We start from the raw sequence: 26,977 nt of genomic DNA on the forward strand, positions 1-26,977 counted from the left end.
TTGTTTCTCACAATTTTAAAGTCCAAATTTCCACCCCTCCTTTACACTCCTAGATATATTATTGCTTTTCTGGCTTCAGACCTTTGCTTTTAAATTTATGTAGTCTTTTATTCGCCCCGGAGTGATAGATATAGATCTATTACCTTCAGTTCTTTTATCCTTCTTCCCACTGCTCCTTAAGTTCTCAGATGTTAAGCAGTCTCATAGAAGCTTTGTATCTTGGTGGATTTAAGCCAGTTAACGGCCTCAGAGATCCTCTGTAGACGATGTAATGCAGTCCTTCTCGGGGGACTCGTCAAAGCCAAATAGAAACCCCACTGGAGTTCCTCGTCAGCCAAAGTAAATCCCCTCAGAACTTCACATGCATGTCTTAGCCCCCTCCCTGCCTGGAAGGGGTAGGCAGCAGGTGTTGAAATCACCTTCTCTGCCCAGAACAGAGGTTCTGATCTGCCCGTCTGCTGAAGTGCAGCTCAATCCTCCATGACCAAAACCGGAAGCTCCCTGCCCACCCCCTTTCTACCTAGATGGAACGCTTGAGGATATTCTCTTTCACTATCTGAAGAAGTGTGCTTGCACCATGGAAGGTTAAACTCAGAATAAAACTTTGTTGATGCTCAAGCTGACACTGGACACAACCCTAAAAGAAGAAAAAGAATGCAGATTTATACCCTGCCCAAGCACTTATAACGTTTCTTTCTGATTAGAATAAGGTTTCTTTTGTGGATTTCAGCCTTTTACAGCAATTGGCATCTTTTCAATACTTTTTGTGGTCTGTGGCTGTCGTTAAGATATGAAGTAGGAGGAAAGCTCTTTTTACAGTTGAAGAGGTTGCATGGATCCCCCTGTGTGGGTTCCTTGACACAGCAGAAGAGAACTGCTTTGACTGAACTACTTTGAAAGAAATTCAAAAGGTTTCTCACCTCTATGAGTTCATATATGCCCCTGAAAATTGTCACGCTGACTGAATCTCTTTTCATAATCTGAGGCCCTGAGCCACCTCGGTGGGGAGGGAGGGATATAAATCAAGTAAAATGAAATGAAAAATGAAAATCTGCACACTCAAAAGTTTCCTCTCACATGTGTAGGTAATTCGATGCAGTTGAAGAGTGCCACTCTAACTGAATCTTCTCTCACACTCTAAGCACTGAACTACTTCTCCTGTTTGGATTCTCCGATGCATGACTGTTCTCCCATTGCCTGCTCCCCTTACCCTCACTGGACCCAACGGGATGAGAGCTGCCATTGCAGTAACAGAGGGTGATGGACGAACGGCTAATCAGCAAGTTTAAAGAGGGGGTGTGCTCTCATTCATTTCCCATCATGAAAGCCACCCTTGGGGCCATTAACAAGTCCACGAGTGACGAGCCGGGACCGGACATTGAGAATTCTAAAGATTCTCCCCTCTGTGTGTTCTCTGATGCTGTTGAAGATTCCTCCTCTGACTGAATCTCTTTCCACACTCTGAGCACTCAAAAGGTTTTTCCCCTGTGTGGATTCTCTGATGAAGTTGAAGAGTGCTACTCTGACTGAATCTCTTTCCACACTCTGAGCATTCAAAAGGTTTCCCGCCTGTGTGGATTCTCTGATGACGTTGAAGATTGGTACTCTGAATGAATTTCTTTCCACACTCTGAGCATTCATAAGGTTTTTGGCCTGTGTGGATTCTCTGATGATGTTGAAGATGGCCACTCCGACGAAATCTCTTTCCACACTCTGGGCATTCAAAAGGTTTCTCCCCTGTGTGGATTCTCTGATGATTTTGAAGAGGGCCACTCCGACTGAATCTCTTTCCACACTCTGAGCATTCAAAAGGTTTCTCCCCTGTGTGGGTAATCTGATGACTTTGAAGACTGCTACTCCAACTGAATCTCTTTCCACACTCTGAGCATTCAAAAGGTTTCTCCCCTGTGTGAGTAATCTGATGATTTTGAAGACTGCTACTCCGACTGAATCTCTTTCCACACTCTGAGCATTCAAAAGGTTTCTCCCCTGTGTGGGTTCTCTGATGACGTTGAAGACTGCCATTCCGACTGAATTTCTTTCCACACTCTGAGCATTCAAAAGGTTTCTCCCCTGTGTGGGTTCTCTGATGATGTTGAAAAGTTTTACTCTGACTGAATCTCTTTCCGCACTCTGAGCATTCAAAAGGTTTCCCGCCTGTGTGGATTCTCTGATGACTTTGAAGATAGCCACTCCGACTGAATCTCTTTCCACACTCTGAGCATTCATAAGGTTTTTGGCCTGTGTGGATTCTCTGATGATGTTGAAGATGGCCACTCCGACGAAATCTCTTTCCGCACTCTGGGCATTCAAAAGGTTTCTCCCCTGTGTGGATTCTCTGATGATTTTGAAGAGGGCCACTCCGACTGAATCTCTTTCCACACTCTGAGCATTCAAAAGGTTTCTCCCCTGTGTGGGTAATCTGATGACTTTGAAGACTGCTACTCCAACTGAATCTCTTTCCACACTCTGAGCATTCAAAAGGTTTCTCCCCTGTGTGAATAATCTGATGATTTTGAAGACTGCTACTCCGACTGAATCTCTTTCCACACTCTGAGCATTCAAAAGGTTTCTCCCCTGTGTGGGTTCTCTGATGACGTTGAAGACTGCCATTCCGACTGAATTTCTTTCCACACTCTGAGCATTCAAAAGGTTTCTCCCCTGTGTGGGTTCTCTGATGATGTTGAAAAGTTTTACTCTGACTGAATCTCTTTCCGCACTCTGAGCATTCAAAAGGTTTCCCGCCTGTGTGGATTCTCTGATGACTTTGAAGATAGCCACTCCAACTGAATCTCTTTCCACACTCTGAGCACTCAGAAGGTTTTTCCCCTGTATGGATTCTTTGATGATTTTGAAGAGTGCTACTCTGACTGAATCTCTTTCTACACTCTGAGCACTCAAAAGGTTTTTCCCCTGTATGGGTTCTCTGATGACTTTGAAGACTGCCACTCCGGCTGAATCTCTTTCCACACTCTGAGCATTCAAAAGGTTTTCCCCCTGTGTGGGGTCTCTGATGATATTGAAGACTGCCACTCTTACTTAATCTCTTTCCACTCTCTGGGCACATAAAAGTTCTCTCTCCTTGGTGGGTTTTTTGGTGCAGCTGAAAGATTCTACTCTGACTGAATTTATTACTCATTTCTGAGAATTCAGAAGGTTTCTCCTCTCTCTTTATTGGTTGGTGTACAAGGAGCTGTGATCTATTTCTGAAATACTTTCCACACTGAATGGATTTCCTTGTCTTCATTATCCAGTGCTTTGGAAAACGTACATTCTGCTTTCTTCCATCATGCTTCTCAACCCACCACCTTTCCTTCTCTTAGGTTTGCCTTGATTCCTGACAATTTTGTTCAAGTTTTCATTTTTAACTCTATGTGGCATTTTCTCATGAAGTTCCTCACCCTCCACATTCCTCTGCTCATCTCCTGCTGGAATAGAGAGAAACTGTTACCACTTGGAAAGAGAGTAAGTTCTAACAGCATCTATATGACTATAGGAGGAAAGTTTGGCGGATCTGAACCACACATCCACGTTTTCCCAAGAAGAATTAATATTTAAGAATACCTCCCCCACCCGTTTATCTGCCCAGACATCTCTTTAATAAGAGGCTGAATTAATCTAACTCATGATACCACTAACTTATCAGCATCAGATGCTCAATATTTTCTCTTCTGAATTTGCCCTCAAGCACCTCAGAGGGGAGAGACTCACATCTAGCCACTGTGAAGGCTTTTCTGCTTTTTCTTTACATCAAGGTGTGTTTGATATGCTATTCAGACTGAACCATATCCAGTTTGACTGGGCACTCTGCATTTGGAATGTCGCCGAAGACCTGCTTGTCTCTCTACATCCTCAGTTTAAGAACTACCTTGGCCTGAGCCCAGGTCATGGCTAGAATCACCTGGGGAGGGGGAAATCCAAGTAACTGTGATTTGTTATGCACCGATTTCAACCATTTAGCTTGAGAAGTATCGGATCATAGCAAATGGATTAGTCCAGGGGTGGCCAAGCTTGCTTCATGTAAAATCCACATGGAATAAACTTTAGGGTTTGGGGAGCTGCAAGACAGGAATGTCAGATGTTTGAGAGAAGGGAGGGAGGGAGGGAGGGAGGGAGGGAGGAAGGAAGGAAGGAAGGAAGGAAGGAAGGAAGGAAGGAAGGAAGGAAGGAAGGAAGGAAGGAAGGAAGGAAGGAAGGAAGGAAGGAAGGAAGGAAGGAAGGAAGGAAGGAAGGGAGGGAGGAAAAGAAGGAAGGGAAGGACCTCCTGATGGCACCTGGGTTTTTTGGCCACTGTGTGACACAGAGTGTTGGCCTGGATGGGCCATTGGCCTGATCTAACATGGCTTCTCTTATGTTCTTATGAGGGAGCGAGGGGAGAAAGGAAGGGAAGGAAGGAAGGGAGTGAGGAAGGAAGGGAGGGAGGGAGGGAGGGAGGGAGGGAGGGAAGGAAGGAAGGAAGGAAGGAAGAGGAAGGAAGGAAGGAAGGAAGGAAGGAAGGAAGGAAGGAAAGGAAAGGAAAGGAGGGAGGATGGGATGAAGGGAGGGAGGATGGGATAAAGGAAGGGAGGATGGGATAAAGCAAGGGTGGAAGGAAGGAAAGGAGGAAGGGAGGGATGGTGGAAGGGAGGAACGGAGGGAGGATGGGAAGGCAGGGTGGAAGGGAGGGAGGGAGGGTGGAAGGAAAGAAGGAAGGGAGGGAGGGTGAAAGAAAGGAACGGAGGGAGGGAGGGTGGAAGAAAGGAACGGAGGAAAGGAAGGAAGGAAGGAAGGGAGGGAGGGAGGGAGGGAAGGAGCGAGGGAGGGAGGAAAAGAGGAAAGAAGGAAGAAAGGAGGAAAGAAAGGAAGGCATGGAGGGAGGAAGGGAGGGAGGAAGTTAGGGAGGAAGGAAGGAAGGGAGCGAGGGGAGGGTGGAGGGGAGGAATGGAGGGAGGGTGGAAGGGAGGGAGGACGGAGGGTGGAAGGAAGGAAGGAAGGGAGGGAGGGAGGGAGGATGGAACGAAGGAATTGAGGGTGAAGGAAGGAAGGAAAGACGGGAAGGTAGAAGGGAGGGAGGGAGGAAGGAAAATAGATGGGGGACCAAGGAGGGAGAGAGAGGTGAAATGAAATCAACTTTTACTGCATTCTCCAAGCTTCCAGCTGGCTTTGCTTTGAAAAGTGATTTAAAGACAAATGCCTCCTCCAAACTGGCCGACAGGGCAGTGGGAGCTTTGGGAGCCCACACGATCTGTGTGAAAGAGCCACAGTTTGGCCACCCCAGACTAGTCCCTCAGGTTGAAAGTTCCATTCCAGCCAGTGATGGAGTGAAGCCATTTTGCCTTCCATTTTTAAAGTGCCAGTTTCTAGTCATGTCAGTACATTCGGGACACATCTGGGACCTGCAGGTTCGCTCTAAGGAATTTGGTCTGAACCCTCTGAAGAGCAGCAGAACTGGAAGAGGAAGGGCCGATCAGAGCGCCACAGAGGCTTTCTGCAACTGCCTTCACTTGAAATACCTTTTGGGTGGCTGGAACATCAAGAGCCCCTTTTGCATGACAGAATTTAAGGATGCTGTTGGCAGTTCTTTCGCCTTGCATTGCTGCATGCTGCATATGGGCATTTCTGTCCCCCTCCCCCCAGATGACCCCAGAGGTCAGTTCCAATTCTAGGAATACATGAAGTTTCCTTATCCTGAATCAGACCTTTGGTCCCTTGGAGTCAGTATCATCTGCTCAGTCCAGCATCGGCTCTCCAGGGTCTCAGGCAGAGGTCTTTCCCTTCACCTCCTATCTGAACCTTTTCTCTGGAGATGCTGCCGATTGAACTGGGGACCGTTTCATTCCACACAGATCCTCTGCCAGGGAGCCACAGCCCCCTCCCCTAGTGGTAGGACGTGCCTCAAAATGATGCAGTGCTATTCAGTATTAGGATTCATTCCTCATCACAACGGAACGGCACCCATGAAAGATCCTTACCCAGAGAGGCCACATTCTCATAGTTCTCCAGCATGACTTCCCTGTACAGAGCTCTTTGTCTCGGATCCAGCAGGGGCCCACTCTGCCTCCGTGAAAGAGACGGACACCTCCTCAAAGGAAAAGGGACCCTGGAAGAACAAGAAGATTCCCTCCTCTTCAGAGATCATGCCAGGCAGAGATGGCACACTGGAAGGGAGTCGTCTGGGAAGATATGGAAAGGAAGGCTTGGGATGGGGTAAATGGAATAGTATTCAAGGGATCTCTCACACAGACTCCTTGTAGAAACAGAAGGAGCAAAAACTCCTCTGAGAAAATAGGAGGGACTTGGACTGTGCCCCCCCCCCCCACAATCTCTCCTACCTGATTGCAGGTTCAGCAGCCATCTCCACCCTTCTGAAAATATGAAGGCTCAACAGCATCTCTTCACTGCCTGTTCATGAGACAAGGGAGGAAGGAAGGGTGTTTGTTTTATTTGTTCCCTGCTTCACACACCTCCTTTCTGGGGTTGTGAAACCTTACCCTATATATGTTGAACAGATTTTAAAATACTTTTTATTACATTCTGGGAGAGGCAGAAGAGAAGCACCAGGGACCTATGAGCCTCAGGGATTATAAATGCTGCCAGAATATTTCAGACTTCTGTGAGACTTGGGTTTCCTCTATGGCAGGGGTGGCCAAGGGTAGCTTTCCAGATGTTTTTTCCTACAGCTCCCATCAGCCCCAGCTACTGGCCATGCTTGCTGGGGCTGATGGAGTTGTAGGCAAAAAACATCTGGAGAGCTACCCTTGGCCACCCCTGCTCTATGGAGAGGGAAAGGAGTTGGTGGAAATGCCATAGCATGAAACTTCACCATCACAATGTACCAGACGCGAATCAAGCAGTTCTGGAGAGTTGAAGGAAATAAGAATGAGTTTTCAGAGTGTCTCTGGGCATGCTAAGTTCACAACCAGGTTTTGAGCCAGATGCAACTTCAACAAGATACCACATCTGTCCCAAGTCCCACCCCAAGACCCTCCCCAAAGTTCCTGGCAGTGCTGGGCCATCGCCTGCCATCCCTCCTCCACCCCCTGCTGCCCACAGCAGCCCCCCAGGTGACCCTTCAAGCACAAGCACAGAAGCCACAGTTCCCCATTATTATTTGCCCCCAGGGACACGTTTTCAGAATTCGGCTGCCCCAGAAGTTGAAGGTTCCCTTTATTCACCAGGCTGAAGAGCTCTGCTGAGGGCTGATCTACCTTCCCCCCACCTTGGCAAATTGAGACTCTGATGGAAGGAAGGTGAGATGTGATTTTTTTTTTAATATAATGAGAGACACTGACCTCAGGAAATGTGTAATCTCCCTTTAGAGGCATCACAGTTTGTGGACATTGAGTGCCACCAATTACTTCTGTGTTGTCTGTAAAAATACGTATCCTTGCCCCCTCCCCCTGACCTGAACTCTCTAACCCATCACATTCACATGCTGCCCCAACTGCACCCAGGCACAAGAACATAAGACATAAGAGAAGCCATGTTAGATCAGGCCAATGGCACACCCAGTCCAACACTCTGTGTCACACAGCGGCCAAATATATATATATATATATACACACACACACACACACACACTGTGGCTAATAGCCACTGATGGACCTCTGCTCCATATTTTTATCTAACCCCTTCTTGAAGGTGGCTATGCTTGTGGACGCCACCACCTCCTGTGGCAGTGAATTCCACATGTTAATCACCCTTTGGGTGAAGAAGTACTTCCTTTTATCCGTTTTAACCTGTCTGCTCAGCAATTTCATCGAATGCCTACGAGTTCTGTATTGTGAGAAAGGGAGAAAAGTACTTTCTTTCTCTACTTTCTCCATCCCATGCATTATCTTGTAAACTTCTATCATGTCACCCCTCAGTCGACGTTTCTCCAAGCTAAAGAGCCCTAAGCGTTTCAACCTTTCTTCATAGGGGAAGGTGTTCCAGCCCTTTAATCATTTTAGTTGCCCTTTTCTGAACTTTCTCCAATGCTATAATATCCTTTTTGAGGTGCGGCGACCAGAACTGCACACAGTACTCCAAATGAGACCGCACCATCAATTTATACAGAGGCATTATGATACTGGCTGATTTACAAGGTGTCATCAGCCATTTACATACTGGCTGATGATACAAGGATCCTTACCACAGAAGAGGGTGTCTTGGCCATGCTCCACAGCCTGCACCCTCTGCCCCTGCTCCAAGGAAGCCCTTCTGCCTCAGGGATTTCAGCTTCCATCTCCAAAGGGGGTCCCCACATCTGAAACAGCAGCCAGGGAGAGCGGTAAGAGATGGAATGGAAAAGAGACCAAGGAAGGGATCCTGCCCCACTCCCAGATTCTGCACCCTTCTCTCAGCAGAGATGGTGAGGGTACCTGCAGGGATCAGAAATCTTCTAGCAGAAGAAGCTCTGGGCAATTATCTGGCAAGGAAACTTTAAGATAAGGTCAGATTTAGTTGCTTGAATTAGACAAACAGGAGAGAATCCCTCACCTGTTCTGCCTGCCTCTTCTCCTCTGCCTGACTCAGGAGGAAACCTTCGGCCAGGGCCACTGCCTGGGAACTGGTCTCCGGCCCACATCCTCTGACCCAACCCTGCATTTCCTGGGGCAGGAGAGTCAGGAACTGCTCCAGGATCACCAGGTCCAGGATCTGCTTCTTGGTGTGCCTTTCCGGCTTCAGCCACTGGCTGCAAAGTCCATGGAGCTGGCTGCAAAGCTCTCGGGGCCCATCGGCCTCATGGTAGCAGAACTGCCGGAAGTGTTGGCAGTGTACATCTGAGGTCGTGGTGTCTTTAGACAGGACCTCTGGCACAGCTCTTTCCCAGAATTCAGCACCACTTCCAGGTGGGATGGGATGGGGGACTCTTCTTGCTCTCTTGCCAGCTCCAGGTCCTTCTGGTCCTGCTCTTCCATCTCCTTCTCCTTCTCTTGAGTCAACTCCGTCTCTGAAAAGCTGCCTTTATTAACTTGGCAACAAAAAGGAGGCTTCTCCCTGAGGGGATGGAGAGAGACACAGGAGTGTGTCAAAAGGAAGATACATGCACACACAAACCTGCAGACACATAGATGCACATATAAGTACAGCCTCCATTCCCCAAGAGAAGCAGGAAATATAACACAAGTCCTTCATCCAGAGAATTATCGGTTTCTCCCGGCCCCGTATTCCCACTCACCCTGAAAGAAGGGCCATTTTCCAGACTATTTGGAATAAAGCCTATGAAAAGATTCTGAAGACCTTTGCATGGCTACTAATTATCTCAGTGGTGGAGATGGTAGTTTGGGGGGAGGGTCAGCCAAAATACCTGCCATTGCGAGAAGCCAATCAGCATGAATGATTCATTCATATGTTCCCATCTGGGATTCCTTTCTGGGCCTCCTGACTCCAAAAAGCAGGCTTCAAAGTCTTGTCGGCATCTCCCTGAACAAGATCTGAACCCCCCACCCCACCCCTCCTGGGACTGTGCTCTGGCGTTTCTCCCTGTTGTGCTGCCTGGGGGTCTGTGCCTCTCTCGCCTGGCAAAAGGATGCCCGTCCTCCCACCCTAACCCCAGTGCAGGAGGGGGAATCTGGCATCCTGTCACATCTGTCTCTGCCAAGTGAGCTGTGGAGGGATGGGGCAGGGCGATGAGTTTGGAGCAGGCGCGGTTCCTCCGTGTGTTTACATGCCATGTTCCTCACAGTGGTGGATTCTTGTGTGGCCTTTGTTCCTCCAGGCCTTGTATATATCGGGGGTGTGGCCACATCAGCAAGTTCCACCCCTCTCTGCCTGTCAGGGGAGTCGCCTAATGCTCTGATTGGTGGGCTGGGGTGGTGTTTGCATGAGCACCAATGGGGTTGCTAGGCGCTCTCCACCTTGGCAACAGGGGTATTTCAAATGTTCCTCTCCTCTGCTGGGCAGCCCCAGCCCCACACTGGCCCCACATCCGGAGGTTAGGATGGGGCTGCAGCCAAGGCAGGCTGGCCTTCCCTTCCCTTTCTTAACTCACCCCACTCCCCAAAAGGCCAGCTTGGGTTGTTGGTTTGCAGAATGAAAACTACCAGCAAGAGAATACCAGTTTCATGCAGTTAACTTTTCTTCCACTGATTATCGCTTATCCCCAACAAACTCCGCTTCCAAAGCTGAACAAAACTGCTGCCTAACAGAGTTACCAACCTCTAGGAGGCTGAAGCCAAAATAATCAATCAACTACCCTGAATAAATAACTAAGAAAGTTTCCTACAGTGCCAAAGAAATCCCTGAGAGATTGATCCAGGCCATCCTCAGAAGGCCCCCACTTTGCACTGAAATCGATATGTAAAACTGACAATACTTTTTGCTAGTACTTTATTCAAGGAATACAGGATAAACGGAAGCACTTTTTGCATTCTCTTGAGAGGCTGAGAAGACGCTTGCACTTTAAGGGACGTTTTAGGGCACTGTAACTGTGCAACGGATAGATGTGTGAAAGAGATGTGGACTGATATATTGATTACTGAGCATGAGAACTAATATTTGGATCAAAATCAGAAGAGAGGGTCCGAGCTCCGCCCCCCCCCCAGTTGTCCAAAGCAGGGGGGGGTTGGGAGGGGTTCATGACTGCAGGAGGGGCTGCCTAGGAGAAAGAATGGGGGCAGAAGAGGGAAAGGGGGCTCTGAAATTGAACCCCTCAGCATACAGGCACAAAGACACCTATTTCCCTCTCTGCCTTCTCTTGAGCCTCTCAGTTAGAAATCACCTTCCCCTTGGAGAAGAGAGCCCCGTGGCGCAGGACTGGTAAAGCTGCAGTATTGCAGTCCTAAGCTCTGCTCACGACCTGAGATCGATCCAGGGCGGAAGCTGGGTTTTCAGGTAGCCGGCTCGAGGCTAACCCAGCCTTCCATCCTTCCGAGGTCGGTAAAATGCGGACCCAGCTTGCTAGGGGGAAAGTGTAGATGGCTGGGGGAAGGCAATGGCAAACCACCCCGTAGAAAGTCTGCCGCGAAAACGTTGTGAAAGCAACGTCACCCCAGAGTCTGAAACGACTGGTGCTTGCACAGGGGACCTTTCCTTTCCTTCCAACGTAGAGATCAGTTCCCCGGGAGAAAATGGCCCACCCAGGACAGCCCCGGCTTGCAATGATCCCCGCCTCCCTCCCTCCCTCCCCTCCAGAACCTAAAAGTTTATCCCCCCCCCCCTCCTCCTCCAAGACTTACTTGCAAGTAAAGTTTCCAGGGATCCGGCTGCTGCAAAGCGTTTCTCTCCAGCTGCTGCTTCTCCCACCATCCAGGCCTCCTTAGCTCTGCAAATGCAAAACCCTCCCCCAGGAAAAGCCCCTTTCCTCTCCTGCCCCCCCTTGCTCGGCCTCTCTAGCAAGCAGCTCCGCGGTTTTAACCCTTCCAGTGCTGCAGAGGAAGGCGAAACGCGTCTTGCTGCCGTCATCCACGCCTTGTGCTGCTCAGTGGGGCTGCTCGGGAGTAACCCTGCTGCAGGGGGGTTGCGCTCCTCCCGGGGTGTCCCAGGTGCTGTTCAGGCAGGTCAGGAAAAGGAGGCTGCAGCTGGGTCCCCCCTCCTGAGTCCTCCCCCTTCTAGAACAAGGTCCTAAAATTCATGGGGGGGGGGGCGAAGGGGGGTTAGTGATGATGAGATGAGAGTCTTCTTTAAATGGACCATTGAGCGTTTCTGTTGCCCCCCCCCCCCCCAGAGAAAACCTGGTGGGACCAATAGGGCTTTGATGCCACAGAGCCCCCCCCCCTCTGCAGTTGCCCTCATCCTGGGGGGGGGGGGCTGATCTCTGTGGTCTCTGGAGACAAGCACTGGTATTCCAGAAGATCTCCAGGCCCTCCCTGGAGGTTGGCAATCCTGTACCAATTGAGGCACGAATCCACATGGCAGCTTCCTTGGGGAGGTAGGGGGAGGGGAGAAAGAGCTTGCTTTGCCAGGCTCTCTCAATCGCACAGCAGAGCTACTGAGCCAAGCCTCTCTTCCTTCTCTGTTAGCTGAGATTCCACCCTCTCTGGTCCCCTGGGAAGGAAGGAAGGAAGGAAGGAAGGAAGGAAGGAAGGAAGGAAGGAAGGAAGGAAGGAAGGAAGGAAGGAAGGAAGGAAGGAAGGAAGGAAGGAAGGAAGGAAGGAAGGAAGGAAGGAAGGAAGGAAAAAGCCAGAGCTTCCTTTGCCCAGTTCCCTGGATCCCATGGGAGAAATACAAAGAGAGCACCTTTAAGAACAAGAAGTGCTAATTTTTAAGCCTGCTTTATGGAGTTTTAGAAAAAATCTTTGATTCTTGTAGATTTTCTGGACTGTGTAGCCATGGTCTTGGCGTTGTGAGACCTGAGGTTTTGCCAGCAACTGTGACTGGCATTCTCAGAGGCAGAACGCAGAAAACTGAAGTTTTCCCTGGGTTATACCTCTGAGGATGCCAGTCACAGCTGCTGACGAAACGTCAGCTCTCGCAATGCCGAGACCAAGGCCACACAGCCTGGGAAATCTACAACAACCAATGGACTCCAGCCATGAAAGGCTTCAACAACATATAATCTTTAAGCGTGTTTTCTGGATCCTTTATAAAATGTATATCTCTGCCATTTAATCTTAAATAGGTGCTGGCCCAGCCCAGCCAGGTCTCCTTTATGTCGGATCCCGCCCATGTAACAAATGAGTTTGACACCTATGGTCTAGCACAAATTGGAGAGCCAGTTTGGTGTAGTGGCTAAGTGTGCGGACTCTTATCTGGGAGAACCGGGTTTGATTCCCCACTCCTCCACTTGCACCTGCTGGCATGGCCTTGGGTCAGCCATAGCTCTTGGAGTTGTCCTTGAAAAGGCAGCTGCTGTGAGAGCCCTCTCAGCCCCACTCACCTCACAGGGTGTTTGTTGTGGGGGAGGAAGGGAAAGGAGATTGTAGGCCGCTCTGAGCCTCTGTCCTTGAAAGGGCAGCTGCTGTGAGAGCCCCCTCAGCCCCACCCACCTCAAAGGGTGTCTGTTGTGGAGGAGGAAGGGAAAGGAGATTGTAGGCCGCTCTGAGCCTCTGTCCTTGAAAAGGCAGATGCCGTGAGAGCCCTCTCAGCCCCACCCACCTCACAGGGTGTCTGTTGTGGGGGAGGAAGGAAAAGGAGATTGTGAGCCGCTCTGAGACTCTTCGGAGTGGAGGGCGGGATATAAATCCAATATCTTCATCTACCTCACAGGGTGTCTGTTGTGGGGGAGGAAGGGAAAGGAGATTGTGAGCCGCTCTGAGACTCTTCGGAGTGGAGGGCGGGATATAAATCCAATATCATCATCATCTTCTTCTTCTAGCACAAGCCCTACAGTGTGCTGGCTGGCAGTTTTATTTCATTTTGGTAAAAAAAATCAAATGAATTCATGAGGATCCAGGCTTTGTTTTTGCGGCATGGTGTCACCACAACTCTATGGAGGAACGATTTTTGTGGTGCTGCCTATAGTCTAAGACATGGTCTATAGTGGAATTCACTGCCACAGGAGGTGGTGGCAGCTACAAGCATAGACAGCTTCAAGAGGGGATTGGATAAGCATCTGGAGCAGAGGCCCATCAGTGGCTATTAGCCACAGCGTACTGTTGGAACTCTCTGTTTGGGGCAGTGATGCTCTATATTCTTGGTGCTTGCGGGGAGGCACTGTGGGAGGGCTTCTAGCCCCACTGGTGGACCTCCTGATGGCACTTGGGTTTTTTGGCCACTGTGTGACACAGTGTTGGACTGGATGGGCCATTGGCCTGATCCAGCATGGCTTCTCTTATGTTTGTATGGTGGTGGTTTCATTTCATTTCATTGTAAAAATCATACGAATTGATAAGGATTCATGTAGATCCAATTTTTAATTTTTCCATATTATGGGATTATGAATATTGTAGGAATATCATATGAATGGATTTTTCATGTACATCAGAAACCATCTAGAAGGAACAAGGATCAGGGCCGGCCCTTCCACTTGGCAAATTTGGCATTTGCCTAGGGCGCCGGTCCAGGGGGGTGCTGAATTGGGAGCCCCTCCCCCCGTGACTCACAGAGGCCTTCCCTGCTCTCACGCCAGCTTTCTTGCTTTCACTCCAGCTTTCACACTCTCATGCTGCCTTCCCCTCTCTCGGCCAGGTTTCTGGCTCTCATGCTGCCTTCCCTACTCTCGCACTGCCTTCCGCGCTCTCGGCCGGCTTTCTTGCTCTTGTCCCCTTCCCTGCTCTCATGCCAGCTTTCTCACTCTCGTGCTGCCTTCCCTGCTCTCGCACTGCCTTCCCGTCTCTCGGCCGGCTTTCTTGCTCTCCTGTCCCCTTCCTGCCGCCCTCCCCGCCTCCATCTCTTCTCCCTTGCTGTGCAGGCGATGGGGTGCAGCATCGTGGAGAGGGTGGTGGGAAGCACGCCTGCCTGGGGTGCAGCCCTCCCAGGACTGGCCCTGACAAGGATTCTACTTCATACCGATGAAAGCCATAGCATGACATCCGCTGTTCTGAAGACTGCTATGAGTGGACTCAGCTTTGGGAATTTGGTTTGGCGCAAAACTTGCTATTAATATCTCCATTTGAATAGATGTATGTTAAATATAGTAACATTGCCCAAGTTCTATTTGTGCAAATATACTTCCCTGGAGGTTGGCAACTGTGTCCCAATTGAAGCACAAATCTCAAAGCAGCCCCCCCAATCCTCCCCGCGGCCACCCTCTGTCTTTCCCAGCCCCCCTTGGTCTCTAGCCCAGGCCCTACGAGGGGCGTAACCCCAGGAGTGCCCAAATGCAAAGAACTGCCAGCGAAAGGGGGCCAAACCCAAATCCCCCCCCAAAAAAAAACCTAGGCTGGGCTTCCCTTGGCCCTCTCAGCCAAGAAGGCGGAATGCAAACACTCCCCCCTCCTCCCCCAGGGGCAACCCCCCCTTACTTGGCCAGTAGAGCTCAGACAACAGTGGAGGGTGGGCAGGCAAGGATGAGCTGCAAGGAATACACCCCTCCTATTGATGCGTTTGCATGGGGGGAACACATGCATGGAAGAGCAATATCATTGGCTGCACTCCCTGACATGGGATCGATGGGGGAGCGGGAGACCTTCTGTAGAAAGAGGAGGGGGTTCGTTCCTTGGGAGGAGGAAACCATTTTCCTGGAGGGAAAATGGGGGGTCTTGTGGGAAGGATATTGTGTACTTTAGCCTAAGGACAGGCTTATTCTTGCCGTTTATCTGGAATTACTTTCACTTTGCACTTTCTCTGCTTTGCACCGCTTCTATCTCTATGTCAGGGGTGGGGAACCTTTTTTTTGCCAAGGACCATATGGATATTTATAACATCATTCACGGGCCATAAAAAATTATCAACTTAAAAAACAGTGCTCCGCCGAGGGAGAATGATTCAGGCCAGCAAAATTAATGCAAATAATTGTTTTTCTATTTAAAGTCATGTGGGGAGAGCCTAATCTGGAACACACACACACACATATGGCCCATCGCCCCAGGCAAATGCATAGGTCCAGGGCTTTTTTGTAGAAAAAGCCTAGCAGGAAGTCAGTAGCATATTAGACCACATCCCCTAATATTAGCATATTAGGCCACACCCTCTGGAATAATAAAGTGCAAAGTGAACTGTGACAGTAACCTTTCCAGGCCCTGCAGCAATTCTGGCTGGCCACCCAGGCCCCAGGGAGGCTGCCACATGGCTCCGTTCCGCCCAGCAATCCCTGAGGGCCACACCCAGTGAGGGCCGTATACGGCCCTTGGGACGGAGGTTCCCCACCCCTGGCGTAGAGGATGTGCTTAGAAGAATGCTTAGTTTTACCGGTATAGAGTATAATGAAACAATTTATGCTGGCCACCATTTGTTTGCTTACTGTTCCAGCTTGCTTGGCTCTGAGAACCTGTCCTTCCTGTAATCTGTTCAGACACTCAAGAGAAGGATGCTCGCTTCCTTTCTCTATTAGGCACTTTGGAGCAGTGAGGTGGATGATATGCTGGACCATATGCTGAACATGAGTCAACAGTGTGATGCAGCGGCTAAAAAGGCAAATGCAATTTTGGGCTGTAGCAGCAGAAGTATCGTGTCCAGATAGGCTTCCCAATCCCCAGGTCCCAGAGGGGGATCCCCCGGTTTTACAGGCTTCCCCCTTCCCCCAGCCAGCTGGCCGGCAGGGGAAGCGCCTCCCCAGAGCCATCATGCACCTTCATGAACGATTTCCATAGGGAATTATGGGGAATTGATCCGTGGGTATCGGGGCCTCTGGGGGAGCTGTTTTTTGAGATAGAGGCACCAAATTTTCAGTATAGCATCTAGTGCAGGGGTCCTCAACTACAGCCCACGGGCCAGATGCGGCCCGCTGAGGACGTTTATGTGGCCCACCGGGTTATGGCAAAATCAGACCGGAAGTGACGTTCGACCTAAACTCGCGTTAGCAACGCACACTTCCGGCACTGGGCTTAGGCGGCGGAGACAGAATGTGAGGTGATACCAAGGTGAGGTGAGTTCCCAGGCCAGGGTGTGTGGTGTGGAGAAGGGAGAGAGATGCAGAAGACGGAGAACTGACGGCCCGTGGCCTTGTACAGTAACGGCAGTCCGGCCCTCCAACAGTCTGAGGGACAGTGAACTGCCCCCCTATTTAAAAAGTTTGAGGACCCCTGATCTAGTGCCTCTCACCAAAATACCTCCCAAGTTTCAAAAAGATTGGATCAGGGGGTCCAATTCTATGAGCCCCAAAAGAAGGTGCCCCTATCATTATTTCCTATGGAAGGAAGGCATTTAAAAGGTGTTCAGTCCCTTGAAATGTGATGGCCAGAACTCCCTTGGAGTTCAATTGTGCTTGTCACAACCTTGCTCCTGGCTCCACCCCCAAAGTCCCCTGGCTCCACCCCCAAAGTCCCCAGATATTTCTTGAATTGGACTTGGCAACCCTATGTCCAGATCACGTGAAGTGATGGTATCGCTTTACTCTGCTCTGGTAAGACCTCACCTGGAGGATTGTGTTCAGTTTTGGGCACATTTTAAGAAGGATATAGACAAGCTGGAACGGGTGCAGAGGAGGGCGACAAAGATGGTGAGGGATCTGGAGACCAAGTCCTATGAAGAAATGTTGAAGGATCTGGACATGTTTAGCCTGGAGGGGAGGTGGCTGAGAGGTGATATGATCACCATCTTCAAGTACTCGAAGGGCTGTCATCTAGAGGATGGTGCGGAATTGTTTTCTGTGGCCCGAGAAGGTAGGAAAAGAATCAATGGGTTGAAATTAAATTAAAAGAGTTTCCAGCTCAACATTAGAAAGAACGTCCTGACCGTTAGAGCGGTTCCTCAGTGGAGCAGGCTTTCTCAGGAGGTGGTGGGCTCTCCTTCCTTGGAGGTTTTTAAACAGAGGCTAGATGGCCATCTGACAACAATGAAGATCCAGTGAATTTAGAGAGAGGTATTTCTGCAGGGGGTTGGACTAGATGACCCTGGAGGTCCCTTCCAACTCTATGATTCTAAGGTCATTTTCTGTGAATTGCAATTTTTTCTCTGCGTTAATGCCTCCCCCTCCTGCCTGCTGGTGTGGGGCCCAGACTGTGTGTGTGATAGTGGGGAGGTGGGGGGGGGGTGAGTGGAAAGGAGCTTCCTGCCCATTTGGTCAAGCAGAAAGAAAAAATGCTTCAAGGCCTTTTTACTGCAACAGGTCAATAGCAAATTAATATGACTCTGATGGTTTGATGTTGGACCCAAACCTCAATTCTATTTTTGTTTTGTCCCCACAACAGGCACCATATAAATCTCTCATCTCCGTTTGCATCATTATGTATCTCTTTGCCATAAAACTTAGGTTAGTAAATGCAGCTCCCCCAAGAGCTATGAAACTATGGGGGGAACCCGGCACTGCCCCCTTTACTTCCATCCCTCCTTCCAGGGGATCTCTCAGCTCTTGCACTGGCTTTCCCCGCTCTAGGCCCCTGGGTGACCTGTGTGGTGGAGGAGAAGTGCTTGCAAGCCTGCCTATTTCCCCTTCATTCCCCCCTTCACTCTCATTTAAACATCTGCCTAGCTCAGTGCTCAGAGGCCTACTGTGGTCCCAGTGCTAAGTAGGCTGACTTGAGAGTAAGTCTGCATTAAGGTCCACCTTGACCTCTGAGAGCTGCACAATATGCGTGAAAGAGCCACATGTGGCTCCCGAGTCAGTTTGGAAACCCCTGGCTTAGGTTTTACCAGCTGCTTTAGTCAGTCTCAGCTGTATTTATGGCCAGTGACTGATGCATCATCTTCTTCTTTTGTATTTTCGTGTGTGTGCATCTGAAGGACATGACGACCTCTGGTGACTGACCCCTGCTGGAGGCATGGAGGATATCCAGAGAGGTAGCTAAATAAAGCCTGCCTCTGCTTCCCCACTGCTGGTATTCCAAGGAGGTCTCTCATCCAAGCCCTTGTCAGAGTCCACCCTGCCCGGCTTCTGAGATCTGACAAGATCAAGCTTGCCTGGTCTCTCCAAGCCAGGGCCCAGTTCCTTCTGCATCGTGACTCTAACTGGCCCTGCCTGGCAACTAACCCTCCACCCACCCTCTTCCTACCTAGATGGCAGGGGGCTTGAGGAAGTTCTCTTTCCCTGTCTCTGAAGAAGTGTGCTTCCACAACGAAGCTTCTACTCAGAATAAAAATTTGTTGGTCCCCAAGCCGACATTGGACACAACCTTTTCCCTAAAAGAAGGAAAAAACAATGCAGATGTGTGGCAAGTCCTTAAAGAGATGGGAGCACCAGCCCACCTCACACGTCTCCTGAGAAACCTATATAAGGATCGAGAAGCAACTGACAGAACGGGATATGGAGCAAGTGATTGGTTTAGAATAGGAAAGGGGGTTCGACAAGGATGGATATTGTCACCCTGCTTATTTAATTTATATGCAGAGTACATCATGCGGAATGCTGGCCTGAATAAAGCACAAGCCGGAATTAAGATTGCCAGTAAAAACATCAACAACCTCAGATATTTAGATGACACTACTGTAATGGCAGAAAGCGATGAGGACCTAAAGAACCTCTTGAGGGTGAAAGAGGAGAGCACAAAAGTAGGCTTGAAGCTCAACGTCAAAAAAAATACGATCATGGCATTTGGCCCCATCACACCTTGGCAAATACGGGAACATATGGCATCAATACTTTTACAGCAATTGGCATCAATACTTTTACAGCAATTGGCACCAATACTTTTTGTGGTCTGTGGTTGTCTTTTAGATATGAAATAGGGGGAAAGCTGTTTTTATGGACTAAGAGGTTACATGGATCCTCCTTGTGCGGGTTCCTCGACACAGTAGAAGAGTACTGCTTTGACTGAGTCTCTTTCAAACTGCCCAACATTAAAATTGTGTCTTCCCTGTGATGGGTCTCTGTTGCCATCAAGGAGTGCTTCTGCAACAGAATCTCTTTCCACAGTCTGAAAAGTCAAAACGCTTCTCCCTTATAAGAGTTTACATATGCTTTTGAAAATTGTCACACTGACTGAATCTGCACACTCGAAAGTTTTCTCCCCGTGTGTGGGTTCTTTGATGCAGCTGAAGAGTGCCACTCTCCCTGAAACTTCTCTCACACTCTAAGCACTGAAAAGGTTTCTCGTGTTTGGATTCTCCGATGCATTACTCTGTCCTCGTTTCTTCTGGGGCCTGTCCCATCGCCTGCTCCCCTTACCCTCATTGGACCCTTTGGGATGAGAGCTACCTCTGCAGTAATGGAGGCTGATGGGCAAACAGTTTATTAGCAAGTTCTATGGGGGGTGGGGAGTGCTCTTATTCATTGGGATGCTGTCTCTCCAACATCAAAGCATCCCTTGGGGCCATTAACGAGTCCACGTGTGGCAAGCCGTGGCTGGACATTGAGAATTCTAACGATTCTCCCCTCTGTGTGTTCTCTGATGCTGTTCAAGACTCCTCATCTCACTGAATCTCTTTCCACACTCTGAGCATTCAAAAGGCTTTCCCCCTGTGTGGGTTCTCAGATGACGTTGAAGATTACCACTCGTACTGGATCTCTTCCCACACTCTGAGCATTCAAAAGGTTTCTCCCCTGTATGGGTTCTATGATGAAGCTGAAGATGGCCACTCCGACTGAATCTCTTTCCACACTCTGAGCATTCAAAAGGTTTCTCCCCTGTGTGGGTTCTCTGATGCTTTTGAAGATTGCCACTGTGACTGAATCTCTTTCCACACTCTGAGCATTCAAAAGGTTTCTCCCCTGTGTGGGTTCTCTGATGCTGTTGAAGACTGCCACTCTGACTGAATCTCTTTCCACATTCTGAGCATGCAAAAGGTTTCTCCCCTGTGTGGGTTCTCTGATGAAGCTGAAGATGGCCACTCCGACTGAATCTCTTTCCACACTCTGAGCATTCAAAAGGTTTCTCCCCTGTGTGGGTTCTCTTATGATGTTGAAGATGGCCACTCTGATTGAATCTTTTTCCACACTCTAAGCACTCAAAAGGTTTCTCTCTTGTGTGGCTTCTCTGATGCTTTTGAAGAGTTTCTCTGTGACTGAATCTCTTTCCACACTCTGAGCATTCAAAAGGTTTCTCCCCTGTGTGGGTTCTCTTATGATGTTGAAGATGGCCACTTGTACTAAATCTCTTTCCACACTCTGAACACACGAAAGGTTTCTCCGCTCTGTATATTCTTTGGTATACAAGGAGCTGTGATCTATATCTGAAATATTTTTCACACTGAATGGATTTCCTTGCCGTCATTATCCTGTGCTTTCAAAAATGTACATTTAGCTTTCTTCCCTCACGCTTCTCAATCATACCACCACCTTTCTTTCTCTTAGGTCTGCCTCGTTTGCTGACATTTTCATTCAAGTCTTCATTTTTAACTCTATGTGGTATTTGCTGATGAAGTTCCTCCCCCTCCTCACCCCTCTGATCATCCTTTGCTGGAAGAGACAGAGAGAAACTGTTAGCACTTGGGAAAGCTGGTAAGACCTAACAGCATCTAAATGTTTATAAGCAGAAAGGATTGATGGCCCTTTGGCCTCATCCAATTTGGCTGATCTTAACCACATGTCCACCTTTCCCCAAGAATATCTAGTATTTATGGATACCTCCCTCACCCCCATGAAGAGCCTCAGCTGAACTCTTGCTCAGAAGGGGTTTCAGAGTCTCCAGATTTCAGGGTCCTGGAAAGCCTCCCTCCCTCTTTTCTCACTGGCCTGTATGATTGTACCAAACAAAAGTTGCTCAGAAGTGAATCAGGAATCCCGAATGCTTATTGATGGATGCTCACTCTCAGCTGTCAAGGGGCCTTGCCATTTTTATATTTCTGTATGCTAGATCTCTTTGGAATTGGGGAGGGTGCATTGTGCTTGCTTGGTTTGGTGTAGCGGTTAAGTGTGCGGACTCTTATCTGGGAGAACCGGGTTTGATTCCCCACTCTTCCACTTGCCCCTGCTGGAATGGCCTTGGGTCAGCCAGAGCTTTCGCGGCGGTTGTCCTTGAAAGGGCAGCTTCTGTGACAGGTCTCTCAGCTCCATCCACCTCACAGGGTGTCTGTTTTGGGGGAGGAAGATAAAGGAGATTGGGAGCCGCTCTGAGACTCTGATTCATAGAATCATAGAGTTGGAAGGGGCCGCTAGGGTCATCTAGTCCAACCCCCTGTGTCTTCTTCTTTGCTCTATCCATTGTAACAATAGCCCTAGAGCTGACATCAGCCAGCTCATTGAGGAAGGAAATATGCTCCTGGGATCCTCTAGAAGACCTCTTCAGCCTTTCTTTGGATGCAAGGCCATTCTTTCTCTCCACCATGGTTTCTCTTATACTTCTGGATTCTTTTGCAGAGAGAGAGGAAACCACAGAGAGAGAAAGGGGTCATTCTCACATGGGGAAAGAAAGAAATGAAGATTAAAAATTCTTCTGGAAGGACAGCACCACAGTCCAGATCAAAGCCCAAAATCTGAACCAGTCTATGCGGGATGGATGTGTGAGGCAAAGAACCCAAGTTCCCCCAAGGGTTACGGGGATTACTAAGTGGCCAGGTGTGACTCCTTGGTGTTCATAATTTGAGTGTGCCTGCAGCTAACATCAAGATCTTTTTCAAGGCCAGATCCCAGAATGTGGTCATTGGTTAACCTTGAGAATCTGTATCCAGTTCTGCAAACAGAAGCGTGAGGGGATTAGGAAGGTGCTGACAGCCCCTAGAAAATTCCATCAAGCGGGACCCTTGATTGGGTCATTAGGACCACCTGACCCTGGAGAGGTAGAAACTACAATACAGGGATGGATGAGAGGGAAGCCGGGCTAACTTTATGCTCATGGCATGCTAATACACCTGGATGTTTTCCTGCTGCATCATGATGAATAGTTCTCTCTAGAGTCATTTAGGCTACAGTTGGAATTCTTATGCTGCAACAAGAGGTGCCTTCTAAGTACTTCCTATCTTCGATAGAACAGTTACCTTTTCTTCTTTTAGTGTTGCTGAACTGCAGAAACTGCTGTTTTGTGATGTCTTACTTTTAAATCCTTAATCAATTTTTTAATATATTTTAAAAGGGGTCTGAACAGGGTGTTGCTGAGGTAACAAGGGGGACCCAGGTGGAAACTGTTCTAAGAGCATAGTGTGTAACTTTTGTTATCTGTAACTGGAAGTTGTTTTGTTTCTCTTACAAGTAGCCTGAATACGCTGTCTTTAGAGACTGCTGAAAAATAAAACGTCTCATCAGTTTTTTATGTGGAACAGTGGCTTTCTGTCTCATGGATTAGACGCTGGGAGAAAATTTTGTTTTGAGAAACAATGGTAAGGGAAAACGTCTGTGTAATCATAAGAGAATATAAAAAGCAATTCCCCGACACCAGGCTTTGGTTCTTGACAGGATACTTTCCAGCTCAATGGCAGAGCAGATGTTTGTAATCCCATCCAAGGGGAAGGGTGTGTTGGAAAGGCTGCCAACAGAGAAATGAAGACCTGACCCTTTCTGGAGTGCATCTGAGGGGCTCTCGTCCACTTTGTCTTAGGCTACGACACCTTCTCTGGCCTAGGAGATGGCCACAACACTGGCCTCAGTTGCCCTTCTGCAAGTACACGCACAAGAACAACACAAGAGGCTGCCATGTAATGAATCAGTCCTTTGGTCCATTGAAGTCAGAATGCTCAGTCCAGCAGCGGTTTCCCAGTCTTAGGCAGACATTTTTCAACCACCTCCGACCTGATCCTTTTCCCTGGAGATTCTGGGGGTTGGGCCTGGGACTTTCCTTGGGAGGTGCTGAGCTCTCCTTCTTTGGAGGTTTTTAAAAAGGGGAGAAGCCTCGAAATAATAGCTTTACATTAAGGGCAGGAAGATACCAGCTATATATTAGGGCTTTACATTAAGGGCAGGAAGATACCAGCTATATAGTAAGAGTTGTTCTATTGGGGAATCAGCTATCTAGGGAAGAGGAGAGTCCTCCCTCCCTGGCGGTCTGTAAGCAGCAGCTGGACAAACACTTGTCAGGGATGCTCTAGGCTCATCCTGCATTGAGCAGGGGGTTGGACTAGATGGCCTCTGTGGCGCCTTCCAACTCTGTGATCCCATTATTTTAATAGAGGACCAAGGGACTGATTCATTACATAGCAGCTTCCCTCATTGCTCATATGTATGTACTTGCAGAAGGGCAACTGAGGCCATCTGATACCAATGCTGATTCTGTGAAGTTAGGTAGACAATGAGAGGGTGGAAAGGAAAGGTTGCATTGAAGCTTAGGTCTTGTGACACTTTCTTACATGCCCAGGGAAATGCGACTCCCCCTTTCATTTCACCTCCTACCAGATCTTTATCTCTGGAGATGCTGACGATTGAACTGGGGACCTTTTCATTCCAAGCAGATGCTCTACCAGTATCCATAGCCCTTCCCAAGTAGCGGGAAAGTCCTCAAAACGATGGATTGCGATTCAATATTTGGATTCATTCCTCATCACAATGGCAGCAAACGGCACTAAAAGATCCTTACCCAGAGAGGCCACATTCCCGTAGTTCTCCAGCATGACTTCCCTTTCCCCTCCCCCCAAGATAATAATCTTTATTTATGTTTCCAGACCGATAACTGATACATATCAAACAGAAAGAAGTTCCAGTAAATCAGAAACATTAAAAAAAAACTAAAAAAAAGGATTAACATCATCCTATACCACATAATTACATACAAGCGGAGGTGAGTTGTGGTTTAAAACCCGCCATCAAAGTTCAGTATCCATCACATCTGTATAATTGTAACAAGAACTATAACTCGTGATAATTACCGTTCAATTTTTATCAATCCAGTTAAATACTTTCTCCCATTTCTGTTTCACTTTACTTTTCAGCATTCCTTTAACCAAATTGGCTAAAATGTCCATTTCTGCTACTTGAAGAATTTTTTGTAATTACCTCTTCCTTTTGTGGGACTACCTTAGACCTCCAAAATTTAGCATATAGAATTCTTGCCCCAGTTAAAAATATACACAGTAATATATTCATCTTCACGGGGGACCAGCATGACTTCCCTGTGCAGAGCTCTTTGTCCCGGATCCAGCAGGGCCCACTCTGCCTCCGTGAAAGAGACGGACACCTCCTCCAAGGAAAAGGGACCCTGGAAGAACAAGAAGATGCCCTCCTCTTCAGAGATCACGCCAGGCAGAGTTTGCACCCTGGAAGGGAGTCATCTGGGAAGGTATGGAAAGTAAGGCTTGGGATGGGTAAATGCAACGGCATTAAAAGGATCTCTCGCTGTGCCCCCTCTCCTACCTGGATTGCAGGTGCAGCAGCTGTTTCCACACCTCTGAAAAGACAATGGCTCAGTGGCATCTCTTCACTGCCTGTTCCTGAGACAAGGGAGGAAGAAGGCTGTTTGCTTGTCTGTTCCCGGCTTCACACACCCCCTTCCCAGAATTATGAAAACTTGCCCTACCTACATTCCCAGTTTTTAAACACTTTTACTACATTCTGGGAGAGGCAGAAGAAAAGCAGCAGGGACCAGTGAGCCTCAGGGATTATCAATGCTGCCAACATATTTCAGGCTTCTGTGGGACTTGGGTTTCCTCTATGGGGACTTGAAGGTCATAAGGATGAGTTTCCAGAGTGTCTCTGGGCATGCTAACTTCACAGCCAGGTTTTCAGCCAGAAGCAGCTTCAACATGGCATCACATCTGTCCCAACCCCCACCCCAAGACCCTCCCCACAGCTCCTGGGTGGGCAAGCCATAGCCCCCCACCCCCTGCTGCCCACAGCAGCCCCCCCGATGACCCTTCAAGCACAGGCACCGAAGCCACATTTCCCCAGGATTATTGGCCTAGGAAGTGCTTTCCAGAGCTCTGCTCCCCCAGAAGGTGGAGGCTCCCTTGATTCCCCAGGCTGAAGGGCTCTGCTGAGGCTTGTCTGCATCCCCCCTTGGCAATTCAAGACCTTCATGGAAGGAAAGTGAGATAGGAATGTATATATTTTAATTAATGATAGAAATTGACCCCCAGGAATTTGTCTAATCTTATTTTAGAGGCTTCACAATTTGTGGACATAGAGTGACACCAATGAACTCTGAGTTGCTTCATTTTCCCCTGACCTGAACTCTCTACCCTCCACATTCACAGACTGCCCCAACTGCACCCAGGCACAAGGAGTCCTTACCACAGGAGAGGGGATCTTGGGCACGCTCCACCGCCTCCACCCTCTGCCCCTGCTCCAAGGAAGCTCCTTCCGCCTCAGGGATTGCAGCTTCCATCTCCAAAGGTGGTCCCCGCATCTGAAACAGCAGCCAGGGAGAGGGGTAAGAGATGGAATGGAAAAGAGACCAAGGAAGGGATCCTGCCCCACTCCCAGACTCTGCACCCTTCTCTCAGCAGATTTGGTGAGTTATCTGCAGGGGGCAGAAATTCTCTACCAGAAGAAGCTCTGGGCAATTATCTGGCAAGGAAACTTTAAGAGAAGGTCAGATATTGTTGCTTGAATTAGACACATCTGGAGGAAATCCCCTCTCACCTGTTCTGCCTGCCTCTTCTCCTCTTCCTGACTCAGGAGGAAACCTTCGGCCAGGTCCACCGCCTGGAAACTGGTCTCCGGCCCACATCCTCTGACCCAGCCCTGCATTTCCTGGGGAAGGAGAGTCAGGAACTGCTCCAGGATCTGCATCTTGTTGTGCCTCTCCGGCTTCAGCCACTGGCTGCAAAGTCCATGGAGCTGGCTGCAAACCTCTCGGGGCCCATCAGCCTCATGGTAGCGGAACTGCCGGAAGCATTAGCGATGCACATCTGAGGTCATGGTATACTTTTCCAGGGCCTCTGACACAGCTCTTTCCCAGAATTCAGCATCACTTCCAGGTTGGATGAGATGGGGACTCTTCCTTGCTCTCTTGCCAGGTCCTTCTGGGTCCTGCTCTTCCATCTCCTTCCCCTTCTCTTGGGCCACCTCTGTCTTTCAAAAGTGGCCTTTATTCACTTTGTTCTGTTTTTGTTAACTTGTACTCCGCCCTTTCCCATGAACTGGCTCTGGGAGGATGACAACAAAGTTAAAACAATTTAAAACTACCAGCTATAACTACTGGCTCTGAAGGGAGGCTTTTCCCTGAGGGGACTGAGGGAGACAGACAGGAGTGAGTCAAAAGGAAGATACACACACACACACACACAAATATGCAGACACACAGATGCACGTAATAAATACGGCTTCCATTCCCCAAAAGAAGCAGGGAATAGACCACATGTCCTTCTTCCAGAGAATTATCGCACTTCTCTCCCGGCCCCGTATTTCCGCTCACCCTGAAAGAAGGGCCATTTTCCAGAGTCCAGACTATTTGGAATAAAGCCTATGCCAAGACTCTGAAGACCTTTGCATGGCTACTAATTATCTCAGTGGTGGAGATGGTAGTTGGGAGGAGGGTCAGCCAAAATACCTGCCATTGCGAGAAGCCAATCAGCATGAATGATTCATACATGTGATCCCATCTGGGATTCCTTACTGGGCCCCCCAAAGGCAGGCTTCATAGTCTTGTTGGCATCTCCCTTAACAACATCTGAACCGACCCCTCCTGGGACTGTGCTCTGGCGTTCTTCCCTGTTGTGCTGCCTGGGGGTCTGTGCCTCTCTCGCCTGGCAGAAGGATGCCGTCCTCGCACCCCAACCCCAGTGCAGGAGGGAG

The 26,977-nt window shown here is 48.9% G+C and overlaps 2 protein-coding genes across 2 annotated transcripts in view; both read right to left on the bottom strand.

The window, feature by feature from the left end:
• The window catches only part of LOC132571576 (zinc finger protein 420-like), an 895,908-nt gene that overhangs the window by 548,600 nt on the left and 320,331 nt on the right, over nt 1-26,977 (bottom strand). The gene's annotated exons all lie outside the window — the stretch shown is intronic.
• LOC132570900 (oocyte zinc finger protein XlCOF6-like) lies at nt 1,388-23,716 on the bottom strand. The gene is made up of 5 exons (XM_060237537.1): nt 23,632-23,716; nt 20,616-20,776; nt 19,880-20,438; nt 15,773-15,777; nt 1,388-3,034 (listed from the first exon to the last, which is right to left on the bottom strand). The coding sequence occupies exons 1-5, from the start codon at nt 23,714-23,716 to the stop codon at nt 1,388-1,390; spliced, it is 2,457 nt and encodes an 818-aa protein (XP_060093520.1).

Source organism: Heteronotia binoei, chromosome 5 (assembly GCF_032191835.1).
Source record: "Heteronotia binoei isolate CCM8104 ecotype False Entrance Well chromosome 5, APGP_CSIRO_Hbin_v1, whole genome shotgun sequence".
Lineage (NCBI taxonomy): Eukaryota > Metazoa > Chordata > Lepidosauria > Squamata > Gekkonidae > Heteronotia > Heteronotia binoei.

What these genes read in the sequence shown, in the direction of transcription:
- LOC132570900 (XM_060237537.1), bottom strand. Translation starts at nt 23,716, where the DNA reads ATGGATACTGGTAGAGCATCTGCTTGGAATGAAAAGGTCCCCAGTTCA. An exon ending in AGATAAAGATCTGGTAGGAG is followed by an intron (nt 20,777 to 23,631) that starts GTGAAATGAAAG and finishes TGTCTCTTCCAG; the next exon opens with CAAAGGATGATCAGAGGGGT. An exon ending in GTGAGGGAAGAAAGCTAAAT is followed by an intron (nt 20,439 to 20,615) that starts GTACATTTTTGA and finishes CAACATCATAAG; the next exon opens with AGAACCCACACAGGGGAGAA.